We start from the raw sequence: 15,388 nt of genomic DNA, 5'->3' as shown, positions 1-15,388 counted from the left end.
ACCTTCCTGGATTTGGAGAGGCAAGGGCAGACTGTGGGATAGGTAGGGAGTTGCTGCTTGAAACACCTTTTATGTGTGTGAAGTAGAAAGCAGCGTTTATGCAACCACCAGAAAGGTATCTGGGCAGCAGGGCCACTCCCTGATCCTCTGCCAGCCCAAGGGATGGCACAGACATGCTCCTGTCCCCAGTGGGCAGGTGCAGCTGGAGAGGCTCCTTGTCCTTGACACGCAAGGCAGCAGGGAAAAACGCAACAGAGGAGACTTGTTTCTCTCTTAGGGGCTGTGGCTCTGATTACTTCTCCCCTCTGAGCTGAAAGGAGCTCTGTCATGTAAATTAGCATCAGTCTAGACGCTCACTGGCTCCCCATATTTGGGAAGCATTTTAATGACAACCAGCTGGAGACTAAAGGTACTCAGAGAGTCTACCTGCCCTGCTTAGGGATAAACACCAGAACTGGGTTGACTCCTACTGGTCTAAAGATGGAGTAAACAGAAAAAAGAAAAAAAAACACAAGGCTTATGAAAGATTTTGTAGCAAAGAAAAGGGAAGATAACCTAACACTTAACATGCAAAGGAACGACCTACATCTGACAAAATTATTATGAGAAACAAGTAAATTTTAGAAAGTAGTTTTTAGACACCATCTGCTTTGTGTCTTAAAATTCAAGGAAACGTAGACTTTGAAGTGAGACTGAATGGCGGATGAGCCAGACCATGATGAAGAGTGAACTGGCTGCAGAGCTTGGGGAACAGAAAGCAGAGATGTGGGAGGCAGATTGCTGGCCTGAGTCCTGGCTCCCCCGCTTCTAGCCCTACAACCTGGGTCAAGGCCTTTCGGGTTTCTTGTCTGTAAAGTGAGGATAACGATACCAACCTGATAATGCTTGTCAGAATTTAAAATGCACTAGGAGAATTGAAGCATATATTAGAAGCAATGGTGTAAAACATTATAAAAAATTGAATCCATAACAAATTTAAGAGGTTCTCCCAGAATCCGGAGGAAAAGATTACAGTGATAAAGTAGGAACAAATATACATGTATGTGGAAGAAAGGGAGTGGAGACCCAGCAGTAAAAAAAATTGATGTTCCTGGAAAAAAAAAAAAAATTGATGTTCCTGGAAAAAAAAAATTGACGTTCCTGAAAAAGATCAGAACAAATAGAACGGATGCTGCAAAGGAGATGTAGCAGAATCTTTAGGTTAAAAAGGCTGTGGGGCAGGAAAAATGCCAGCCTACACCAGGAGTAATCTTAAATGTTAGAAAAGGAATTGATTTAATTAGGCAGTAAAGTGGAGGTTTTCCCTTAATTGCTCCTGTGGACTATTGAATGCAGGAGGTATGGAACAATATCCAATGTGAGGGATGCCACCTAAGAACGTGTTCACCCAGTCAAGGCGGGGTTCATGTAAGAAGGAAATGGAAATCCTAGCTTGGCAGAGAAATAAAATATTCTCATCCAAAAGCTGCTCTGAAAAATAAATGCCCTGAAGACTCACCTAGTTGGAAATAAGCGTCAAGATATTAAGCATGGAAATAATGGTATGAAAGTGTAAAGAGAAGCAAGAAATCGGTTCTTCTTATCCTCGGTTGGGGCATTGAAGTACTTAGGGGAATCTTGATAGACTCATCGTTGAACGTTGGGCCAAAGCTGAGTGTTTGCAGAGTTACACATGGTTCTGATGAGCAGCCTGGATTGAGAACTCCTGCTCTAGCATTTTAATCAAGATAAAATATGTACAGACATAATTAGGAAAGTGGGGATATTGCCAAAAATATGGAAAAGAATTTCCTTATTCTCAAATTTATGCGAATTGATTTAAAAATAGACAACTTTTGTAAGATATAACAGCAAATTTTAATAAATGAAGAGACAAGATTACTTTCCAGCAGCAAGACTTGATTTTATGAAAAAGTCCTCTTTCTTCAAACGTATATCTAATTTATACATGATACCAATCAAAATTATAATTGCTTTTTTTGAGATTTATTTTATCAATTTCTGAATTTCATCCAGAAGAATAAGCTGGTAGCATAGCAAAGAAAGTTTTAGAAACTGATGTTGTGAAGGAAGCTTGTCCTACTGGTTGGTAGGATTTAATAATACAAATGAATACTTGTCTTGGCAAATTCTGAATGGAAAGATAAAGGAAACAATAGACGGTTCAAAAACAGACCCAGTATTGTAGGGATAATACAATTCATAATGATAAAGGGGACAATTCCTCACAAAAACATAAATGTTTATGTGACTAGTAACAGAGTCTCAAAATACGAGAAGTGAAAATCAACAGATTTAAAGGGAAAAAATTTTTGACAATTTCATAATTACAGATTTTAATTGATATAACAATTAGTAGTTGTTAGGGGAGAAAAAACAGTAAAAACATAGAAAATATGAATAACACTATCAACCACCTTAATTAATTGACATTTGTGGATTGTTTTCAGTAACCTCAACAGAGTTAAATGAGAAACCAGTAAGGATAAGCTATTTAGGAAAACTCCAAATATCTGGAAACTTCTGGAAAAAAAATCTGTAGTTCATGTGCCAAAGACAAAATCACAATGAAATTAGACAATATTTTGAACTGAATGACAGCAAAAATACATCAAAATATTTGAGCTACAGCTCAAACAGTACTTAGAGGAAAATTTAGTGCTTTAAATGCTTATATTTGAGAGGTGAAAGATTAAAAATGACCTAAAGTTCTACTTTCAGAAACAAGACAATATAGAATATTGAGAAATAGACAATACAGAATATTAATGAAGCCAAAACCTGGCTCATTAAAAAAATCATCAAAGTTGACATATTCTTGAGGTGCCAGGCTGGCTCAGTCAGTAGAGCATGGGACTCCTGATCTCAAGATTGTGAGTTCAAGCTGCACGCTGGGTATAGAGCTTACTTTAAAAAAAGGAGGGGGGAGAAAATTCCTAGCTAAAATGAGGAAGAACACAAAAGAAGACAAATCACCATATCAGGAATGAAAAAAAGGGATTATCACTACAGATCCAATAGACATCACAAAGATAGTAAGTGAATCCTATGAACAACTTGAACATCCTAGATGAAGTAGGCAAGTATCTTGAAAAATACAACTTAAAAAATTGCTCTGAGAAAGAAAAAAAATCCAAACAGCCTCTTATCTATTTTAAAAATTCATTAGGAAAAACCTTCCCCAAAGAAAAACTCCAAGCCTGGATGATTTTGTTGGTAAATGCTATCAAACATTCAAAAAATAAATATTGCTAATATACATAAACCTTTTCAAAAAATACAAGAGAGGGCATCATAGCCCATTTTATTTTATAGGGTTAGCAGTTCTCTAATCCCCAAACTGACAAAGATATTTATTTAATTTAGTTAAAAATGAACTCAGTATGTTTAATAAAGCTTGGTATTACCAAAATCGTGGTACAAACATTAAGTCACATGCCCACATGACAGAATTCCATTTACAAAATGTCCCTCGGGAGGCCTCCTCTGACCGAACCGGGGGGGGGGGGGGGGTGGGGGTGGTGGCGGAGGAGGGTGAAGAGGGCCTCCAGCTGGCTTGCTGTTCTTTGCCACACAGGATGGAAGACGTCAGTTTGGAGCTGGACGGGCCTTGGGCAGACCGCTCCTCCTCCAGGAATTCTTCTTCCTCTGAGTCTGTATTGTAGGAGTAGCTGCTCACTTCCGAGGCGAACGGGGAGTGGGCCAACTTGGGCTGGCCTCTGGCCTTGAAGCCCATCTCCATCTTCCTGGCTTTGGCAGCCCTTTTGTGTTTACCTTTTCTGGAGGCTTTGACCAAGATATTTAAAAAGTAAAGAAGGAAATTATAGACCGATCTCTCTCATAACTACAGATGCAAAAAAAAAAAGAGAAAAAACTACAGGTGGTGGGAATATAAATTGGCAAACTCTCTGAAGAGGAATTTGGTAATTTCAAAAGTCTTTAAAATATTTTTATTCTTTAATCCATTAATACTACTGCTGTGGGGTTTACTCTAATAAATGTTCCCACAGGTTTACCTCTAGGTAGGTTAGAACAATCAAATACAAATTCAGTGAGAAACAATGAGATTTTTAAAATGTATTAGATTTTGTTTATGCAATTAAATATATATATTTTTTAAGATTTGATTTATTTGACAGAGAAAGACACAGCAAGAGAGGGAACACGAGCAGGGGGAGTGGGAGAGGGAGAAGCAGGCTTCCCGCGGAGCAGGGAGCCCGATGTGGGGCTCGATGCCAGGACCCTGGGATCACAACCTGAGCCGAAGGCAGACACTTAACTACTGAGCCACCCAGGTGCCCCTATGCAATTAAATATTAAAAATATTGATATGGGATGCCTGGGTGGCTCATTTGGTTAAGCTCTGATGCTTGGTTTTGGCTGAGAACACGATCTTGGGGTCATGGGATCCAGCCCTGTGCTTGGTCTCTGCGCTTAACACAGTCTGCTTGAGATTCTCTCTCCCTCTCCGTCTTCCTCTCCCCACCACCCCCTGCTCGTGCACTCTAGTGTGCTCTCTCTCAAATAAATAGATAAAAATCTTAAAAAAATATATTGATATAGATTACTGAAATGGGAAATAGCACATTAAGTGGGAAAGGCTACTTAAACATATTCCCTTAAATCCTTGATAAGTATTTTTTTAATACATGCTTGGAAAAAATATGGAGTACAAGGCAAATTTAATGGTGACTGCCTTTCAATGATTGAGTTATGGATGGTAATTTTCCCCCCTTATAACAGTGTTTTCCCACGTTGTTTAGTGAACATGCATTATTTTAAATAAAAATATAAAACAGTTCAAATGGGCTTATAGATTTGGATAAATACATTTAATTTTTAATGTTGAAATAATAGTGCCTCTCATGAAATTTAAAATTATTTTGTTTTTTTTATATGAAAAGTTCATTTATAATTAACAGTCATAGGAATGACTAATCCCAGTAACAGAAACCATTACTTCTGTTAACCTTAGATAATTAACTGGTATGTGTGGGGCACACTGCTACTTGTTCTTTAAGTTACAGACGTGTAAAAGGCATTGTTTTCACTGTCTGGTATCAGTAAAGATATAGCTGATCATAGCAATTAAATGCCTAGAGCCGCTTTTGGCAGGTAGGTTCATCTGTGTTCCAGTTCTGATTGATGGGTGGTGGCTGCCTGGAGAGATGAATTAGGACAAATTGTAAGGCTTTTCCTGGATTCAGCTTCAAGTATGCTGATAACTTAATCATATGTACTCTGAGCAAGAGAACAGAACGGTGCAGCACTGTGTGCCATTCTTGACCTAGTTAGGGAATAAAGGTAATCTTTTTTTTACAGATGTTCATATCTGGCTGAGATAGATGTGTGCAAGGTACTAAGTGGCATATGAGGTCAAAATAAAGGGTTTGGTAATAGATTACTTCTGGCCCCGATCTCAGTGAAACCTAGCCATTTCGTGGATTTTGTTATAATGGTCTACATTTTTGAGAGAAAATTAGTGGTTTATTGAAGTATGACTTGTAGACTTTAGCCTTAGGGACCAAAATAAATCTAAGTCTGTCTTCATATATGATTCATAATATGCATTATGTATATTCCTGGCATGATAGTTTCCATACATCCAGGTGATTATGTCCATGAGCAGCTATGACATTGTAGGTGGCAGAAGGTTGGGGAAGGAGGGAGGAGAGTGAGCAGGGAACATGTGCCTCTTCTCTGACTTACTGTTCCGGTATGGCTTGGCAGATCATGGGACACCATGACACCCCTTCATTTCTTTTTTTTTTTTTTTAAGATTTTATTTATTTGAAAGAAAGAGAGAGAGAGCGCACGCACATGACGGGGGGAGGGCCAGAGGGAGAAGCAGACTCCCTGCTGAGCAGGGAGCCCGATGCGGGACTCGATCCTGGGACTCCAGGATCATGACCTGAGCTGAAGGCAGTCGCTTAACCAACTGAGCCACCCAGGCGCCTGACACCCCTTCCTTTCTTTGTGCCGTGTACATCTTGCCACATACAAACAATGCCTGAAATGTGTTCACTGAAATGAACTTTTCAGACTTCTTGGCATTTAATTCATATTCCAAGAAGTTATATTTTGTTCCTGGCTAGTGAATTTCTAGAACTTTGCAATCACTGAACGGCAGTGACTGTGCTCCAAAAGACTATGTAACTTTTACATTGCTGTTGTACCCTCTGGCATCCATTTACCCCCCCCCCCCCGTGTGTGTGTGTGTGTGTGTGTGTGTGTGTGTGTGTGTGTGTATGCGCACATGCGGATACGTATGTTGTATATGAATGTGTAAACTGACTCCTGCACTATTCTACCCCTCTTAGAGTGGGAATGAGCTCTGATGACCATGGCTTATGTCTGGTTTCCCATTCCCTTTTATTTACAAGTAGTATTTTTTCCTCCTTTCTTCTTAGAGGAGCTCTTAATTTTGGTTTTTGTTTTGTTTTTTTGGGGGGGGGCTTGTTTGTTTAATCTTGGTCTATTTGAACTCTTTTCCACTAAAATTTACAGCAAGATAGGTAAATTTTTATGTTGACTGTTTGGAAAAATCTCTATTTTCCATCCCTCTCGATTTTGAATAATCCGTATTTCAGGATTTGAAAAGAGTGACAGTTTAGAAACCAGTGACCTTACTGATTTTTTTTTAAAGATTTTATTTATTTATTCATGAGAGACAGAGGAGGAGAGAGAGAGAGGGAGAAGCAGAGGGAGAAGCAGGCCCCCAAGGAGCAGGGAGCCCGATGCGGGACTCGATCCCAGGACCCTGGGATCATGACCTGAGCCGAAGGCAGACGCTTAACCATCTGAGCCACCCAGGCGCCCACCTTACTGATTTTTGAGACTCCTGTACCCTTTTCTACCACATGTTTTTTCAGCCTATATTTGCAACACAACCAGAGACTGAGATTTCACTCCAGTCCAATGCAGCTGTTGTATCTCTAGAACAGCTTTGGCCCTTGAAAGTTTTTTATTGTCATGGCTATAATTCGATTGTTTGGGAGCCATGTAAATAATCCAATACCTCTTGAAACCTGAGATGCCTTCAGATACTGACAGAATGCAGTCATGCCTCTGTAAGTCTTTTAAGCATTACTGTTTCCTTCTACTCTTAAAATTCAGTTCTGTCCTCAGGCCCTTTTTCTATTGATCATTATTTAAATATTTCACCCAGAAGTGAAATAGTAGTCCAGGAATTGTCTAGTTCTGATATCTTTTTTCTATTAATTAATGAACCTTGGAATTGAGTTGCTGGTTTGAGGTGTAGGGGAGGGGCAGTTTCCATTCCATTGTTCACTCCTTGAATATAGTGATGATTGCAACCCCTGGGTTTTTCATACTGGCTTCTGTGTTTGTATTCAAGAACTGACTTATATTTATTCCTGAGAAAGTCTGTCTTGTCAGATTGGGCTCATCATTTCAACCATCCCTTGTGGTTTTATATCCTTGGCACCAAAGCCAGAGTAGGCTAGAGCTGAGGACAGAATTTCTTAGTCTTGCAGTTAGATCTGTATTAATGCTTTAAACATATTTTTAATCAGTACTTTTCGATAATATGCTTTTTGAAAAAGCATATTTAGAAGCCATTTTTCCTGTTGAATTTTTTTTTTTACATTTAAATGACATTCTCTGAAGGATCTTAGGAAAAGAAAAAAAACCCTTAAGTTTGATTAAATTTTATTAGCCATATGGTGAGTAACAATGAAAGTAAATATAGAGCATTGAGAATACTCTTAACTTCTTGAAATATGAAGTCATATTTGTGTCTTTTAAACTTCATTTCTTTATACTGATTTTGGGTAGTGTTGTAAACATTACTTATCTTTGAACCTTTTTTAGTGTTCCAAAATACTCTAGTCATAATGATCTTTTATTTATTTTATTTTTTATTTTTTTAAAGATTTTATTTATTTATTTGAGAGAGCAGAGCCAGAGAGAGAGAGTACAGGAGTAGGGGGGCAGGGCAGGGCAGAGGGAGAGGGAGTAGTAGGCTCCCTGCTGAGCAGGACTCTGGGATCATGACCCCAGCTGAAGACATGCCCAACAGACTGAGCCACCCAGGTGCCCCCATAATAATCTTTTAGTGCTCAAAAGTATGGGCTTTGAAGTAAGACTGCCTGGGTTGAATACCAGCTCTAGTTAAAGTGACCTTGAGAGTAAGTTAATCTTTCGAAGCCTCAGTCTGCTTGTCTCTAAATTGTAAATTAAAATAATGGCTATCTCTTGGACGTATTTTTAGGAGAAAATCAGTAACACCTAGAAATAAATAGTAAGGTCTCAATAAAAGTTGTCTTTTACTAGTACCATTTTTTTAAATATTACAAAATCATTTTGGCTTTTCATAAGATAAAATAATTTTAGCGGTAAGTTTGTGTTTTAAAATTAGTTGGTGGTATGTTTTAATTGTGACCCACAATGCAAGTTTTAGATTTTTTTTTCTAAGAAAATTACAGACTCTAGGAAAAGTTGAATATTTAAGTATTTTTCCTTTTATTATTACTAATTAGGTCCAACCTACTTCAGTTGATCTGGTTGAACAATTAAAGCCCAAAGTAGGAACCCTGTATTTGTCAAATCCTCTCCTAATAATGGCCATATTTTTATTTTTTTCTCAACCAGATCTTATAAAACTTCAGATTCTGATTGAAATTATATTTCTATCAATGTAGCTAGCTTTAAGGGTTCCTTTAAAAGTCTGTCTTTATAATGACTCATTTCCCTGAAATGCATTTCATTCTCAAGTAAATCTGATGCATAAACCAAGAAGTTATCTGCACATTCAGCTCTTCCTTTTTTTTTTAGGGAAAGGCCTCTTTAAACCCAGTGTGATAAACATCAGGTCATTTTTTTGTTACATGATCTCCTTAAATATTAAAACTTGTATGTGTTGTTGACCTGCCCTTACCAAAAGTAATGTAGTACATTAAGAATCCAATACTCTGTTATAAAGTAAGGTGTTCTAAGAAAGGTAAACATTTTTTTCAGGAATGTTCAAGCATTAATAGTTGAAAGTGGGTAAAATTAAGGGACGTCAGTTGGCTTGGGCATGTGTTTAGTTATAAATGCTTGCCTAAATCCGCATTAAGCTAAACTCTGAATCTTTTGGGATGAGCAGAAGGGGAGGTGATGGCAGCGAGGGTTAGTGGTCAGTGAGAAGTTACCCACGCGAAGGATGAGAGGGTGTCCCAACCTGCCAGTGTCACGTGGACGAAGGTATACGGTGGAGAGAACTATGAAAATGAGAATGCTGAAGGGCTTTAAGCAGAAGAGTGACTGAGGTTTCCTTGGAAAGGTATTCTGACAACTCTGTGGTAAGCAGAGTGCTTCTATTAGATACAGTCTAGGTTTGGGGTGTAAGTAGTACAAAGAATCATGAATCATGGAAAATCAACTGCTACGCACCCTGTGGTTTTCCTGAAAGTGCTCTTGCCTGGTTTTAGTTCAGAGAGTTAATTGAGTCCTTCCTGGGATCCCCTAGTTCTGCCTCCGGTAGTGGGTAAACTAACACTTGGTCATCATTTTCTTAGGAATTAGAGGAGTTTGACATTGGTCTAACTTCCTCCCCAGGTTCCTGGTAAAATTGGTCCCTTTGTGAAGAAACTTGACTTCCTCTAACAGGGAAGACGGCCTGAGCTCTTTCCTTAGGAGGCTCTGGGTTACAAATTATATTTTCCTAAGGCCGTTGGATGCTACATTTATCTGTACAGCAAGAATACATTCAGCACCCATTGTGTGTTCTTTGGTGGGTTGGCAGGATGTCAGCTGAATAAAAGTGCCCCTACTTGAAAGGAGCTCAAAGCAAATATTTAGGAGAAGACAGCCTCACTAGGCCCAGAGTGACTGGACTCTTCCCGTAATAGAGATTATAAACTGGGTGTCCTGTCATCTTGCATTCCCAGATTGTGTTTAGATGAAGTTTCGCGAGTGTTTCCTATATGCTAGCTTGGGCCATAAGCACCAAAGAGTGGGAATGAGATTGATTCAGGTCCTGTTCAATAGAGAAGTCTGGAGAACGTGGAACATCATCTGACAAAAACTAGGTTCTAGATGCTGCATAAGAAGTGACACAAGGCTAGCTTCATGGGTGTGCGACCTGTGCAGTTGCAGAGGGCCATGCACTTAGGAAGGCCCCCTGCTCGGTTAAATAATATGCTGTCAGCATCTTGAAATTCTTAATTTTTGAACAAAGGGCTCTATGTTTTCATTTTGTGCCAGGCCTTGCAGATTATGTAGTCGGTCCTAAATTTATGACCAACGTTGAGGGAAACTATAGATGAAAAGACCCCAACAGTGGGACGAGGGGGTGGTGGCCCTCTGAAGTCACCAGGCACTTCCTAAGGAAACCGTAGGCTTTGAGTAGTCAGCACACTCAGATGGCAAGGCTAGTCTTCCAGTTGAACCAGTCAGGTAGTATTGCCCTTTACCTCATGCCTTCCAACCCAGAGAGAACAGCAGAAACCCCTTAGAGGGGGAGAAGATTCGTGTAAAGGGAGAGATGTTTTCATGAACCCTCTTTTCCCAGTTGGTACGTATTACCCTGCCACAGATCTTCGCTGGGGAAAGGAAGCTGTCGTACACTCAATTTGGATTTTCTAATCAAATTGAGACAGGTTTATGTCTTAAAATTACTATAGGACTTGTATTTAGAGAACATAAGGGGGGGAAAAAAAAGTAAGAGAAAAACCATAGGGGTGTCTCAGATTTTCATCCAGGGGTGGGGGATAAATTACTACATGGAATAAAAATTAAGAGGAAAGCGAAGGAAGGCAAAATAAACTCACTTTTGAAATTGCATCTTGGAAGTGATAGTGCATTGATCACTTCTTTGAATTTGAAGAATCTAAAAATATCAAATGCTTTTTGACTCATAAATCATGTTGACTTTTAAGTTTAAAATGATCCTCTGAAATGATCCTAGCTTAAGTTTAATGGTGAAATTGGGCTTTTTGTAAACTATATTTCTTAATCTAATTTGGTAATAGGAAAAGAAATGTTAGATTTATCACTTGCACTTGTGTTTATCTACTTGTTGGCTTGCTCACAGTGGTCTAAAAATGGAAAAGTCTCGTTCAGTGCAGTTCCTTTTAAAGTGAGGAAATTTATGTAATATTTCTTTAGAAAGCACATTTAACATTTTGGACAATTAGCTTGATTTATTGTAAATTAGTTTTTCCACTGGCAGTGACATAGAGTAATTTTTTTCTGGTGGCAATTCGCATGACCTGAGTTTGGAAAATGTTGCTAGTTTCAGTATATTTCTACTATTTTCCATTTTATGCAAAGACTGTTGTAGGCTATAGAAAATTGCATTTAGTGCCCTGTGGATGTGAAATTAACTTTGATGCTGACGGACTGACACTGAGAGTGGAATGAGGTTACATTCTTTCCTGGGACTCTGTGAACTCTATTTTCATGCCCTTCAATAATGAGATAATTTGCATCTTCTTAAATCTTCTAGAGGTTTTTTTGTAGTTTAGTCAAACTTCACAAAATATGAATGTTGTGACTTTTTGACACAAAAATTTCATCAAATATTTTCTTCTTTAGCAAATATCCTTATAAATTCTTGCTCTACAAAACTTGTAGATTTATATTTTGTGACTTAGCTTGATAAGTATTATGTGAAATAGAAGTTCTGTCAAGATAGAGATAATTTTATTTTTGAACTTTTGCTAGAAGTTATTTTAATTGTTGGTATTTCTGATTTTACTTTAAACTAGAAAAGACTGTACCTAAAACACAGATCCTTGAAGGAGTGAGCACCAAGGGAAAACACTGTATTTGTGTCATTTGTAATTTAAAAGACATTCTCTAAGGAAGAAAATTTGAAAGTAGGCTGAATGGCATGCCAGGCTAGTCAGGGATTGGGGTCACATTCCCCTCGCTTAGCGCCTGACATCATACGTAAGCCATTACTCAAAACAGTTGTGAATACCATTTGGAAAAGTAATCACAAAACCTTCTTATAAATATCTTTCTGTATATTTTTATTTCTTTCTCAATACATTCCTCTGATTTTGTTCTAGGCCCGCAGGAAGGAGGTATTTATCCAGGAACGGTATGGGAGATTTAATTTGAATGACCCATTCTTGGCACTGCAGAGAGACTATGAGGCAGGTGCCGGCGATAAAGAGAAGAAGCCAGTTTGTACCAACCCCCTCTCCATCCTTGAAGCAGTCATGGCCCACTGCAGAAAGATGCAAGAAAGGATGTCCACGCAGCTGGCTGCTGCTGAAAGCAGACAAAAGAAGGTATTTTTCCTATAACACAGTAGGATGGAGAAGCCATCTCCAGGCTTGTTGTTTGTTCTTTGTGTGTGTGTGTGTGTGTGTGTGTAACTTTAAACTTTTCTTTCTTTGTTTATTTTAAATTTTATTTTATTATGTTAATCACCATACATTACATCATTAGTTTTTGATGTAGTGTTCCATGATTCATTGTTTGCGTATAACACCCAGTGCTCCATTCAGTACGTGCCCTCTTTAATATCCATCACCGGGCTAACCCATCCCCATCCCCCCAACCCCCTCCCCTCTAGAACCCTCAGTTTGTTTCTCAGAGTCCAGGGTATTATGCTAAGTGAAATAAGTCAGTCAGAGAAAGACATGTATCATATGATCTCACTGATATGAGGAATTCTTAATCTCGGGAAACAGACTGAGTGTTGTTGTTCTTAAATCTTGTATTTTCAAGAAGGGTGGGGATAGAGACCTCGAAAGGCAAAATGCTGACAGATTCTGGTGGCCCTTTTCAAGTATAATTCAAAAATAACACTAGGCTATAAAGTAAGTATAACAAAGAAATTATGTTTCCTATAAAGGTTACTTTGATGCTTTCTTTAAAATATGCTTTTTTGCCGGGGGGGGGGGGGGGACTTCCCTTTTCTAATGCCATAAGACATGCTTAACTGCTAGGTGGATGATCCAGTATTGCAACCAGGGCGCTGATCAGATGGTGGTGTCCCCAACTTATTTATCCAGCTCCTTTTTCAAATATTTCTTTGCAACTAGACATCACTTCCTTAAATTATGTCTTTGGAAAATGAAATTAGCATGAGGAGAACAGAATGAAATTTGTGTGGTATATGCAATCTCACAACGTGTCATCTTGAAGTCCTGGTTCATCTCAAACTTGCCTCTGGCGTCTGAGGGCTGCGCCTGCTGCAGGCCTCCAGGCTCCTGCTCACATGTGTTTCATTTAAACCAACCTCCCCGCACCTTCTCACCTCCCCCACTAACACACACACGTATTTATTACTGTACTTGAGTACATGTTTCCAAGAGTCCTAAATGATAAAAACTGAGTTACTGCCATCAGCCATAAGGAAATAGAAGTTCAAATTTTGTCTTTCTGATAGGCCAGACTCCTGATTCCGTTTATTAGAAGAGAGTGAGGAAGTCAGAGAAGCTAATAATATCTAGTATGATTCAAATGAAAAGTAATCTGTTCTTCCGACGATTATTAAAGCATACATTTCAATGTTTCTTCTATTTGTCCTTTTCAGATAACTTGTTATAGTTCACATGTAACACCTGGTTGACGATGAACCTGAATGCAGTGTACTGTAAATATTTATGATACTGTCATTTAGCGTGTGTGTTTTTGTCCCTGTAATTATATCCTAGTATTGACATATGTGTGCCCACATTCTGGTATAGGTGTTGAATGAAAGCAAACCTCTTCTTCAGTATGTCACATGGTAGAACACTAAAACGCTGGGTAAAATAGCGTACAAGACGAGAAGGCCTTCCATGGATGCAAGGCAAAATCAAACAGTTTTACTCTGGACTTTGGAAACCCTTTAGAGAGCCCTGCAGAGCAACCACTGAGGTCTCTGGAGATTTTCAGAAATCCCCAGGAACCGCATAAGCAGGAGCCAGTATATTGCAGCTGATGTCACACTGAAGCTCATTTGTGTTTCTTGGATGAGACACGTTTCAATTATGTTCTTCACATGTCAAATGAGCTATTTCATAATAAAGTATTTCTGCTGGGTTTTAGGCTGCGTTATCAAAAATCAAAATATTTTGTTTTCATTGTAATTTGCATTTAACGTATAAAAATGCATGCTTTCCTAAATTTTACTTCAGTTTTGCATTTTATCTGTCATTTCTCTTGTAGGAGAAAAAGGAAGGAACTCATTTCAAGTTGAATCAAAGATTTTATTATCTAGCTGATTTTTTTTTTTTTTTAATCAACTTACATCCTGTTTGTTTCTGAATGACTGGGTCACTTCCAACCTGGCTGCGAGTGAAAGGAAATTGTTTCTGTCCTGTGGGTCCTGAGAGGCTAATACAGAATGAGCCAGTGATCTGTCTCCCACGTATAACGGGGATACAGGAGTCCTTTATGGCCAAATTCATTGGCCTGTGTAGTCTCAGTGAAAAGTTGCTCTGATAGGCAGTGCTGCTCTTTGTCCATAAAGAATATTCTCTTCTGGTAGATTGTGGCATGTGAGAAGTTAGATTTTGTACTCTTATCCTGAATCTTTACTTATAAAGAAAATATCATATCAGCTGATAAGAGCAGAAACACCAAAGTCATCTTTTTAGCAAAAAATTACCTGTCGCCTTTAGTCCTGAAAGTAAATATTTTAACCAAACATGTTCATTTCTCTTGCATATAGAATAAATTGAAGCTTTAGAAATCTAAAATCAGAAAGACAAAAAATCCATTATTTTAAATGAGTCCAGTTCTTTTAAATTACTGCCAGAGCAGAAGTCAGGGAAAGCAAAGGTCCCATTATCTACAATTCAAGTATGTATTATCTGACACTGGACCTAGCTCTTTGGTAATTCTAAGACATTTGGCCTGAACACTGCTCTGGTTGGCCTTTCAAGGCGGGAGAAGAGGCTCCATGCTCATTCAAGCATTGATTCCTGCTGAGTCTACTAATAGGAGGGTTAACTGGTAATTTGTGTGCCAGGAAAATTTGGGCAGGAGTCAATTTGGCAAATGGACTAAGCCTGTAAAGCCACTTTGAATAAGCTAATGAGTAATCATCATGGGGGAACTTTGCCTCCAGTAATCTACTTTCTGTTTAGAGCCAGTAACCTAGGGTGGAATGATATTTGGGTTTTTTATTATTTATCATGCACATCATATGTTAATGGAATTTCTGTTCTAATTTATTTTCAGTCCTTTATTCATACTTATAAAGTATAATTTCTAGCCCTGAAATAGGAAAGACCTTTTAATTTGAACAGAGCCTTTAAAAGTCAGAAGCCAAAATAATAACTAGGAAATTCGGAGGGGAGCAATTTTTTTTTTTTTTTAACCAGTGAAAAAACTGTCATTCTGTGTATTAGCTATAGCTTCTTCTACGTGACAGCTTAGTATAATGAGGTAAGTTGAAAGGCACTAGATGTGCTGGCAGGATTCTTAGTTGTGAGCT

General features: G+C 38.5%; 1 protein-coding gene across 1 annotated transcript in view; it reads left to right on the top strand.

Moving 5' to 3' along the window:
- The window catches only part of CTTNBP2 (cortactin binding protein 2), a 150,091-nt gene that overhangs the window by 48,420 nt on the left and 86,283 nt on the right, over positions 1-15,388 (top strand). Inside the window, exon 3 of the mRNA XM_028105001.1 lies at positions 12,021-12,245. Within this exon, the coding sequence (XP_027960802.1) occupies positions 12,021-12,245 (225 nt within the window). The remainder of the gene's footprint in view (positions 1-12,020; positions 12,246-15,388) is intronic.

Source organism: Eumetopias jubatus, unplaced genomic scaffold (assembly GCF_037043125.1).
Source record: "Eumetopias jubatus isolate StellerSeaLion01/CBP00866 unplaced genomic scaffold, mEumJub1_p1.0 scaffold_14, whole genome shotgun sequence".
Lineage (NCBI taxonomy): Eukaryota > Metazoa > Chordata > Mammalia > Carnivora > Otariidae > Eumetopias > Eumetopias jubatus.
The sequence above is the reverse complement of the archived record's forward strand: the minus strand, read 5'-3'. Positions and strand labels throughout refer to the sequence as shown.